Raw genomic sequence first — 11,674 nt, forward strand, 5'->3', positions numbered from 1 at the left:
CATGTCAGTGTACAGAGGGGCCCCTGATTTACAAAGATCTGACATATGAATATTAAAACTTACGAACATGGTCCTATACGTGGTTGCAAAGTTAAAAACCCGACAAATAAACTTTGCCCTTACTCATGAGCAGCTGCTTTCCGTTGTCCTACACAGTGTACTGACTTGCATACAAATCGACTTATGAATAGACTCCAAAACAGAACCCATTCACAATCCAGGGATTGCTTGCAGAGAGTTATGTTTATTCCATTTCAGTTTCACAAAGCTTGCCTCAGTGTGGATCACTGCACTATTTTTTCTTTTTTTAACAATTACGTTAGCCTATGCAAGGTAAGATTTCAACCATCTGATTGTTAAAACTCAAAAACCTGTTTTTATCACTGTTGTGACACTTCGAATGACAGGATGCAAGTTTGTGTACACAACTCTCCATTCAGCAAGCTCCCAGTGTCAGTTACTCTACTCTGGGCAGCAATGAATAACAGGAATCCAAAAGGGAAAGATACTCAGGGTTAGCTTACACTATCTTATTATTGCTACAAAGCAGAAATCACTTCAGATTAAAGTCAGTGAAATTTCACACATAACTAGTTTCAAAACAGCACAGAATAAGATCTGAAGTAGGTTGGATAGAACACTTTGGTCAGTGATGTTGTGGGCAATAAAGAATAGTTAAACCAAACAGATAGGGAACACCATGGCTTCAGACTAGACATTTTCTTTCACTCTTTAGTTTGGTTTTACTAGATACCATTCACCCATTTCAGGTTGATGGCTAATTACAGAATTGTACAGAATTTACAGACACAAGCAGATCTATCTGAACAATGTGCCTATACTGATGCTCTAACTGCATACAAGCCTGCTCCCACTTCAATTAGCTCTTCCTACTTTTATTTTCTTTTGTGTCAATGCGATCTGTATTACCCATTCAATATCACCGCAAGTTCTACATATCCCCCTAATCTGCGTAAAGTCCTCAATTCTTCACTGGAACTGTGATAAGCTTCTAGTGATAGTCCATTATAAACTCACGCAGTTACTTCACGTTTACCTTTGAAGCCCTCCAAGAAATACAAGAACAGTTTTAAAAATTAAGAGGGAATATGCCTGTACACCTAATTACACTTTTCGCAATCTATCACCATTCTGCTTTTCTGTTTTTGTAACCAAAACTGAACCTTACATTTATCCACATTATACTTCAACCATCATGCATGTGTCCACATCACACTGATGCATCCTCTTCAGTTCACCCTCCCATAGCAAACAGCATTAATTTTGCACTAAGATGTTTCTCACACTTAAGCCCAAAGTTAGAAGCCTAGATTGCATCTATTCAGTGATTTTCCGCAGTTACATTATGAAAATCAAATTCAAAAAGGAGACAATAATGAGGATTACACATGTCAGCAGATCGGCTTTACAAATTGTTTTTTTACTGCAACAACACTGCTCATTTATCAAAGAGGATACAAAACTGGACATCTAGTTGACTTAGCTGTGGAATGTAACGTAAGCCCGAAAGCATCAGCAGTTTGAAAATTTGTTTGCTCAGTCATAAGACAAGATAATGGCTTACCATGTGAAATATTTTTAAAAACTTATACATTTTGGTTACTACCAGATGGGGAAGAGAAACATGGCCAGTGTTGTTGCAGGAGCTATTTCTGCTGATTGCATGATCTTACGTGACAAGTATTTATTACAGATTCACAAAACCACTCAAGATTCAGTTTTGACAAATTCTCAATGGGGTACTGTAACTTGATATAGTACTTATTTTTAGCAATCACCAACAAACAGCTGATTTGTAAAACACCAGGTCTTAAGTTTCAAAAGTATCCAGTCCTTTGGACCTGTATTACTGGGCACATGCGAACTGCAGTGAGTCAATTGACCAAGTGGCAGAATGAACCAGAATCAGTGCTTGTTATTCAATCACCTCCTCAGCTGCCTGCAAAAAAAAATTGTGCAACTTCAAATGAAGCTGTTGCGAATTGAAATGAAGGTGTGCTTTATCTATTTCTCACTTGCCCACCATTTTAGCAGCTCCCTATTAGGAATAAATATAAATTTTAGGTGATCTCCTTGTGTAAACAGTTAATCTCATTCTTTAAAAAATGATGTAACTATTCAATTCCTAAGGCAGGGCCCTTCATTTAAATTCTGAAATAGAATATTTTTGCATTACTGACTCATTTGAATGGCTCCTGTCGGGTAAACTATCTGAAGCTTGCTGCTGGCAGACATGCCCTTTTACAGTGAAATACATACAGTCAAAATCTGCTTAAAGTTAGATGTCATCTGTCTCAGAATAACAAGCTAGCAATTTTTGAGAAGATTTGTAGCTCAGGTTTATGATAAATATGTAAGTTAGCACACTGAACTTGAAGGTTTGTTTTCAGACTTTTCATCACCACACTAGGTAACATCAGTGTGTCTCCGGTGAAGTGCTGGTGGTATGTCCCGCATCTCTATGTATAGGTCTTGGTTTCTTATGCTGGGTGGTGTCATTTCTGGTTTTTTTCAAGGGAACGTAGATAGATTTAGATCCTATGTGTTTATCGATGGAGCTCATGTGTATCTTTTTTCACCTGTCTTAGGCTGAGAGTGTTGTCCACACAAGACTAATAAGCTAACAGAACATGTATGCAAAAAAATTAATTTGAATAAAATTATCTTGGAAATAATAAGTATCCATTTTCCAGGGGACCCCAGGGATCTGAACTGAGGTCTCAGCTTTTCACGACATATATAAGTTGGTAATACATACAGACACCACATAATCACATTCTAACATACCAAATATGTTAACATTCACAATAAGTTATGCAGATGCCAAAAGATAGTAGTAAAAAGACACAGCAAATGAGTAAACCATGGCCAATGGAACTCAATCTGAGGGAAGGGCATGGTTACTCATTCCAAATTAGAGGGAGAATCTTCACACAGAGGCTATGAGTTGTGCAGATATAAAGGGATTTAAAAGCATTTGTTCACAATCAGAAAATGATAGTGCATAAATACAAAAAAAGTAATCAAAAAGAAAATTAGATGAAATTGTGGATTCGTTCATCACGCTTTGCTAGGTGACATCAGTAGCACATCTTTGATAAGGTGTTGGTGGTCTGTCCCACCTGGTATTTGTGTGTCTGTTTGTTGGTAGTTCCAGTTCTGTACGAGTGGTTTGTATACAGGGTCCAGTTCAATACATATATTGAGTGAGTTCCAGTTGGAGTGCCAGTTTTCAAGGAATTCTCTGACTTGTCTCCTGTGCTGGGATGGCTACATCGTCCCAGTTGAATTTGTGTCCTTTGCTGTCTGCGTGGTTGGAAATGAGAGTATGCTGGTCATGTCTAGCAGTGGCGAGCTGATACTCATGTACTTGTATGGAACATTAAAAATCTATGTTAAATCACCAAACAGTTAAACAAATATGAGAAAGTAAATAGGTATGCAAGACAAATTATTTGGAGGACATCAGAACAAGACAGCTTAACCTTCAAATTAGAGCTGGACCATTTTACAGCAAAACCAAGTAGTATATTTACACTCTCAGATTGGTAAAATTCAGGATACACTCCCACAAAAAGGTGTGGGTACTTGGAAAACTTCAATACTTTTTTTATTAGTCAAGGGTAGCAATGGATAAGGAACAAAGGTCAAATCAGTTAAAAAACAGGCATTTTTTGATTGCATACTATGCAGGGTCATTGTATGTTCCTGCTCCTGCGCATCCACAACCGGTCACCATCTCAACTGTTACGGTTCATTTTATCCTTCGCCTCATTCAGCACTTTAGCTTCAACAATTTCAATACTTCCATTCTAGACTGGAGTACGATCTGGAGTTTCCAGTCATCTTGGCATTTCAATTCCCTACTCTGTTCACACTAACCTTTGTGTCTTTGGCCTGCAGTGTTCCAATGAAGTCTAGCAACTGAACTTTTCAGGCTTCTGGGCTCAACTCAAATTTTAGATCATAAACATGCAATCCCATTTTGTTTGGTTTTTCTTTGCTGTTTGGTTTTTTCCTCTTGTATATTGCCTTGATATTGTCAGCAATTCAGAACTTGGCAGCCCCAGCTGCTGTAGACATCTTTTGATTTTTTTTTTCTACTCACCCCATCATCACTTGGTGGCCTTGCACCATGAAACCTTTGGTCATTTCATCTCTCCGACCCTATTGCAGCTCTCTAGTTCTCCATCCCACAGTTCCAAAACATTTCTAACTTTTCCCTTGTTCAAATGAAAAAAGATCACAGACCTGAAACATTAACAAACTTACTCATTCAACACAGGTTGCTTGACTTGTCAAGTCTTTTCTGCTCTTACTTCAGCTAACCAAGGTCTGGAATATTTTGACTTTGTCATTCCACACTTATTGGTGGGATAAGTGATGTCTTAAATATGTCCATTAACAGAACTTTGATAGTGCAATTCATCTTATATTGCCTGCATTTCTCACATTTATAGACTCCACGTGAATTTGTTAATGATATGCCAGAGGATTTTGTTAATTTTGTAAAAATGGCATGCATACAACACATGGGACAAAATACCAAGGACACCAACTTAGTGAATAATAACCACAATTTGAATTATTTAAATAGAAATGTGAATATCATTGGTGCTCTGGGGATCAAATTTGCTAACTTGTGTATTCCTTACTCTATGCATTTCTATTTAACTCCTGTTGTTCATTGTATGGTGACTTGGAGAGTTTTAGACCAGATAGATTAGTTCAAAGTATTATCCACAAGATAGCAATTCCATAGAAAGGAATGAAACTGGATGGCCTACCTAACATCGACAATGGCAAAGACAGCCTGGTTGACATTTGTGGGCTTGTTCCAAAATTGGGACAGCTGCCACATAAATAAGTTCAGCAAAAATCTTGTCTTATATGGCACATTCCAAATCCATGATTTCTACTGCTTAGAAGTACAAGGGCAGCAGATACATGGAAACACCACTCCCTGCCAAGCCGCACACCATTTTGACTTGGAAATCTATCACAGCTCCCTCAGTGTCACTAGGCCAAAATCCTGGAAATCCGTCCACAATATGCACTGTGTGCTTACCAACTTGCCATGGATTAGAGGGGCTCTGGCAGCAGCTGGCCGCCAGTTTCTCCAGGGCACTAAGGATTAGGCAATAAAATGTTGGCCTAGCCAGTGACGTCCATTGACCATGAACAACATAAAAAGAAAAAGCAGCACTTGCTAGGTTCTGCAGTGATGTGTCAGCCAAAAAACGCACTTGTTGTCTGGAGTGGAGCTTAAATTCAGTCTTCTGAGACAGAATAAAGTATTGTACTAAGCCAAAAATGAGACAAGGCAGGAACTTCATTAATGACTAAACTATCTGTACAATTATTGCTAACACAGCAGTGCAAGTATTATTTCTTACTGGTAATAACTATAAAATGCTTCAAAAGCATTTTAGACTGTCTATACTGTACTTCATGCATATTTACCCATTCAATAGCAACACTCCTTTTACCTTTGATTTCTGTAACAGCTCCTCTTTAGTGATTTCTCCTACTGAATCCAGGTGAGGGCAGACATCAGTAGTATTAGACATCTTCCCAAACTTCAGCACTGTAATAAAAATTGCAGTTATTAAGATCAAAACACACTGTTCCATTATTGCTATAATTAGTCTATCCCCAAATTCAACAAAAGCAAAATAGCATGGATATTGGAGGCATTAAATAAAAACATTATGCTAGAGAAAGCCAACAATGTTTGGCAAATTTTGTGAAGAGAAACAGTTAACATTTCAAATCCAATTGCTCCAAAAGGCTCACAGCAGAACTGAAACATTAATTCTGTTTCTCTCTCCAGATTCTGCCAGACCTACCAAAATTCTCCAGCACATTTTGCCTTTAACTTCAGCTAGATTATTCAACATACTACTGTTCTTAATACTATACAAAAGAGTTAGACAAAATGTTAAGAATTAATCGGGGTAAATATAGAGGAATGGGTCTGAGTGGGTTACTCTTAGGAGGGTCGGTGTAGACTTCTTGAGCCGAAAGGCCTGTTTCCATACTGCAGGGAATCTAATCTAATACAAAGTACATCTTGATTAATTATAGAATCATACAGCACAGAAACAGGCCCTTTGGTCTAACTCATCCACGGGTCCCTTTTAAATCTTTGTCCTCTTACTTTAAAATTATGACTCTAGTTTTGAACTTCCATACCCTAAGGAAAAGGCCTTTGCTAGTCATCTTATCTATGCCCCTCATTTTATAAACCCTGATAATGGTCACTTCCCAACCTCCTACACTTCAGCAAAAAATAAAAGTCCAGCAGTAACATCCTTAACCCAGAAAAATATCCGGTTAGTTCTGTTAGAGTCTCTAATTTCCCAGATTCAATGCAACTATTGTGACACCAACTCTATATTTTGAGGTCTTTCAAAAGCCAAAAGTTTGCAAATTGTAATTAGATAGAAAATATTTACGTCTTAAAGATAATAACATCTGCCACCACAAAGTACAACATTAGACAGCAAGAATGCTGCATACCAATAACTGGAACAAGGTGAAACAGGCCACTTACTTCGAAGGTTCTGAGGAAGGGTCACTGGACCAAAAACATTAACTGTGATTTCTCTCCACTGATGCTGTCAGACCTACTGAACTTTTCTACCAATTTCTATTTTTGTTTCTGCTTTCCAGCACCCGCAGTTCTTTCAGTTTTTATTTTATCTTATAACCTTTGCTTCAGAATACAGCACCTCTAACAATGAGAGTTGCATTACATCATGATTAGAAAGGTAGCTTCTTTTCTCCATTCACTCACCCGACCCAATCTTTGTCGGGATTACAATTGTTTGTTCAAATCACAGTTCAGTTGACTTTTGAGTGTGAACCTTGATACTGAGCAATCCCAATTACTTAATCTATGTGGAATTACAAGCAAACTCAGAAGTCACAATAACTACAAAAGGTTTTTCTTTTACTCATTCACAGAATGAGGGTATCGACATCTAAGCCAGCATTTATTGTCCATCCCTAATTGCCCAGAAAGTCAACCACATTGCTGTGGGCCTGGAGTCACATGCAGGCCAGAACATGTAAGGATGGCGGTTTCATAGAACAGTACAGGCCCTTTGGCTCATGATGCTGTGTCAAGCATTTATCTTAACCTAAGATCAACCCAACCTATACACCCCTCAATTTACTGCCATCTAGGTGCTTGCCCAGCAATCACTTAAATGCCCCTCATGTCTCTGGCTCTACTACCACCACTGCCAGTGCATTCCACGCACCCACTACTCTCTGCATAAAGAACCTACCTCTGACAACTCCCCAAAACCTTCCTCCAATCACCTTCCTTCCCTGAAGGACATTAGTGAACATGAAGGTGATCTTAAATCAATGCAATCTGTGATGCAGGCACACCTACAGTGAAAGGTGCCAAAGGAGACTTTGAATTGCTGCGGTTCATCTTAAGGATGGTAACATCTGCTATCAATTAACAGGTCGGTCGGGCATCGATCAAGTGAACAGCAATGTCATTAGATGTGTTAAACATATTGAATGTCATGGAGACTGCACTCATCCAGACAAGTGGAAATTATTTCATCAGTCTTGACTTGACTTTCAGATGGTGGACAGGCACTTGGGAAACATATGGGGAATTAATTGCTGATTTCCCAGCCCTTAGTCTGCTCTTATAGTCACAGTATCTATATGGCTGGTCAATTCAGTTTCTGGTTAATGACAGCCTCAGGATCTTGGTAGCATTGAATTCAGTGATGCTAATGCCATTGAACATCAAGGAGGAAATGGTTAGATATTATCTGCTCGAGATTGACCATCGTCTGGGACTTAAAACAGCAATGAATATCACTTTTACTCCAAGACTGGATGTTGCCCAAGTACTGCAACAAAACATACAGGCTTGAAGGAGCACCGTACTACATTTGCAAGAATCTGTACAGTGTTACGGCATGAGGTAAACCCCTCTGCTAATTTAAACCCGACACACAGAGAAGCTCAACTTGCGCAATAATCTGTTACATTTTCAAGGCAAAGAACTACCCCAGAGTTCACTATTTAAAGTAAAAGTTAACAACTTTATTCTTTAAGTCCAAAAGAGAACATTAGACAACTATTTACAACTCCTTTCTCAAACCTATTTTTCACCTCCCACTCTACAATACTGGCCCAATAAATGCCCTCTTAAATTGACAGCAAATCACTTTTAAACAATTGTCATCTTCAGTAGATTTCTCTAGGTCTTCTCTTTGATCTTCTGCTGCACAACTTTTATGAACAGGTACCTTTCAGAGAGCTATTTGGCTAACAGTCTACACTTGGTATTCTTTGTTAAAAGTCACACCAAGTTATAGTCCAACAGGTTTATTTGGAAGCACTTGCTTTTGGAGCACTGCTCCTTCATCAGGTCGTTGTGGAGTATAAGAGTATTGTTGTGGAGTATACTTGGTGTTTTTGGTAGTTCTCCCCCTAACCTGTTTAAAGTATTTGGTTTTATACCCCAAAACATCAGATCATTTCACTGGGTTGATGTCATCAAAACATTAAATTCAAATTCAATTGGATTTTGGTCTCTGGGGGCATAATTTAAAATGATTGGCCGAATTTCAATTTGTTTTTGTACCATGGCAACACAGCACCAGCTATTTGCATCAACCAAATGTTACATTTTTAAATTGTTAAACACTCTGTGCTTTCAGTCGTTGCCAGGTCCCCCTCTCTCTCAAAAGGTACATTACACATCTGCACCTTCATCACAACTGAAAACAAAAAGTGCTGGAAATCACAGCAGGTCAATTCACATCAGCTCTAAGAAATGTCACCTAGACTCAAACCATTAGATACAAGCTACTTCAGTATCTTAAGACATTACACAACCCATCAGCAAATATCCTCACTTCTTGATGGAGGGAAGGTCATGATGAAGTGGTTGAAAATTATTTAGTCTGGAACACTATTAATGCTAAACCTGAAACAATTCTCTTCATGCTAAAACCTCACAAACCCTGATTAGGCTGCCATTGGGCTCAGGGAGGGATCTATGGTTCTGTCTGTGAAAGCAGATCGAATCCTGCTCAGACTCTCAGGTGGGGCAAGGGAATGAGAACTGCACAGTAATAATTAAAGTACCTGACAGACATTCCTGGAGTCCATCTATTAACTGTCAGCAGCTTCTCCAACCCATCATCAAAACTGCTATACTGATAGCACTCAACCAGCTGTGCATTTTAGTTTTAATATCAAACAAGTAAAACACTAGAAAATAATATGCAGCTCAGGTCACATTGGTGGAAGGTGCAAAACAAAAGTCAATATGTCAGATGATCTGACAAAACTGTCACTTTTGTTTCTCTTGCCAAAAATACTGCTTGAGCTGCTTCTTATTTCCAGCATTTCCTCTTGGTTTCTGATTTCCCGCAGTCAGTGTACGTTGCCTTTGATGCTTCAGACTTCCTTAACAAAACATCGAAACAATCAGATGAAAACAGATTTTAAAAAGTGGGCGATGACTAATGGGACTGAGGGAAGAGGCGCGCACACACACACAAACATTCACCCCCGCCCCCCATCCCCCAACTGCAATCCCATCCAACCAAACTCATTCCACAAACTCCTCCCTTAGACTCAAACCACATCCACGGGCTGTGCCCCCCCCCCCCGACTCATCCAAAGGCGACACAGAAGCGCCGCTGCGTCCATTTGCAGCGAGTTTCAAAACCAACAGCCACTTGCGTGTTTCGAAACGGATGGGAAAGCGGGACGTACCTGCACCCTCCACCGTCCCGGCGAGGCACCGCTTCTTTCCCCCGCCTCCGACGGTACTCCCTACCCTGAGCCTCACGAAATATTTTCCTTCAACGAACAACCAACCGCACCTCCTCCATCTTGGGCAGCTCCGGCGGTGCGCTCTGGGGATTGTAGTTCCCAACGGGTAACCCGGATGGAAGGATCCGCTCCTCCCACAGCAATGCAAGGTGCCGCTAAACCTTCTGGAAGATGTAGTTCCTTCCGACGCTCCCGCCAGGTTACCCGGATGACGAGCGGTTGCAGTGACGTTTTTGAGACACGCCCCGCAGGGCTATCGGGGTACTGCGCGTGTGCCATCTCACTCCGCCCAAGAACGCCCCAGCTGTGCAGGAACTGGCCATTCAGCCCGAAAGGTTTATCCTAGCAAAAAAAACCTTATTTTCATGAAAAAACCCTGTTCTGAAGAAGTGTAACAGAACTTGAAACGTAACTCTGCTTTCCCTCTATAGATGCTGCTAGACTTGCTATTTTTGTCAAAAACTTTGTGTTTTTCATTATTTCACACTTACTTTTTCCAGCATGTGAATGCAATGGCATTCTGAAATACGCATTGATTATCCATCTCTGATTATGCTTGCTCTGCTTGTCTACTTGGATTCCAGCATCTGCATTTTATTTTGTCTTCTCTGAATGGTTTGTAGGGCTATTTTCAGAAATGTCTTCACCTAGAATTTTTGGACTCTGATACCACAATTGTATAATGTTTTGAAGCCGAAATGTTATACAGTTTCAAGAAGGAGTTGGACATAGAACTTGGGGCAAAAAGCATCAAAGGTATGGGGTAAAGTGAGAACAGATTATTGAGTTGGATGATCAGTCACGATTATAATGATTGGCAGAGTAGGTCTGAGGAGCCAAAAGACCTACCACTGCATGTATTTTCTATCCTTTGTAACTTAGCATTGGTGATAGTGTATCTACACAATGCAACTCAAATGGAACCAGTGGACACTGCCTTAATACATATCAGTTTCTAGTGCTCGGTCTCACTTCCCATTTTGCTTCTAAAGTATTTCCTTCAAATGCAGAAAATAGGGTACTCCCATTTAAAATAGCCTTTGTGATCTATCTGAATTTGTCCACTTGCACTTGTGACATGTACCATTAGTGGAACCAGCCAGCAGTGTAAACGCTATGTGCATGTTTAAAAAAAAACTGAAGGAATTTTAAACAATTGCAAACCACAACTTATCTTTGCTGTTTTGCTGTAAAGGCAATTATCAATGAAAAGTTGAAGAGGCTTCTAGAACATTGAACATTTTAGTGCATGTAGTACAAGCCCTTCGGCCCTCAATGTTGTGTTGACCTGTGAAATCAATCTGAAGTCCATCTAACCTACACTATTCCATTATCATCCATATGTTTATCCAATGACCATTTAAATGCCCTTAAAGTTGACGAGTCTACTACTGTTGTCGGCAGGACATTCCACATCCTTACTATCCTCTGAATAAAGAACCTACGCCTGACATCTGTCCTATATCTATCATCCCTCAATTTAAAACTATGTCCTCTCGTGTTAGCCATCACCATCCAAGGAAAAAGGCTCTCAGTGACCACCCTATCTAATCCTCTGATTATCTTGTATGTCTCTATTAAGTTACCAACAAAACCTAACACACTATATGCCTTCTTAACAACCCTATAAAGCTGGGTGGCAACTTTCAGGGACCTATGTACATGGACACCAAGACCCCTCTGCTCATCCACGCTACCAAGAATCTTACCATTAGACCAGAACTCTGTATTCCTGTTACTCCTTCCAAAGTGAATCCCTTACACTTTTCCGCATTAAACTCCATTTGCTACCTCTCAGCCCAGCTCTGCAGCTTATCTATGTCACTCT

The 11,674-nt window shown here is 39.8% G+C and overlaps 1 protein-coding gene across 1 annotated transcript in view; it reads right to left on the reverse strand.

The window, feature by feature from the left end:
* The window catches only part of usp20 (ubiquitin specific peptidase 20), a 61,805-nt gene extending 51,441 nt beyond the window's left edge, over window positions 1-10,364 (reverse strand). The window contains exons 1-2 of the mRNA XM_043720515.1: window positions 9,787-10,364; window positions 5,511-5,608 (exon numbers count right to left, since the gene is read on the reverse strand). Of these exons, the coding sequence (XP_043576450.1) occupies window positions 5,511-5,591 (81 nt within the window). The 5' untranslated portion in view covers window positions 5,592-5,608; window positions 9,787-10,364. The remainder of the gene's footprint in view (window positions 1-5,510; window positions 5,609-9,786) is intronic.
* Between the last annotated feature and the right edge of the window lie 1,310 nt (window positions 10,365-11,674).

This window comes from Chiloscyllium plagiosum, chromosome 30, assembly GCF_004010195.1.
Source record: "Chiloscyllium plagiosum isolate BGI_BamShark_2017 chromosome 30, ASM401019v2, whole genome shotgun sequence".
In the NCBI taxonomy this organism is placed as follows: domain Eukaryota; kingdom Metazoa; phylum Chordata; class Chondrichthyes; order Orectolobiformes; family Hemiscylliidae; genus Chiloscyllium; species Chiloscyllium plagiosum.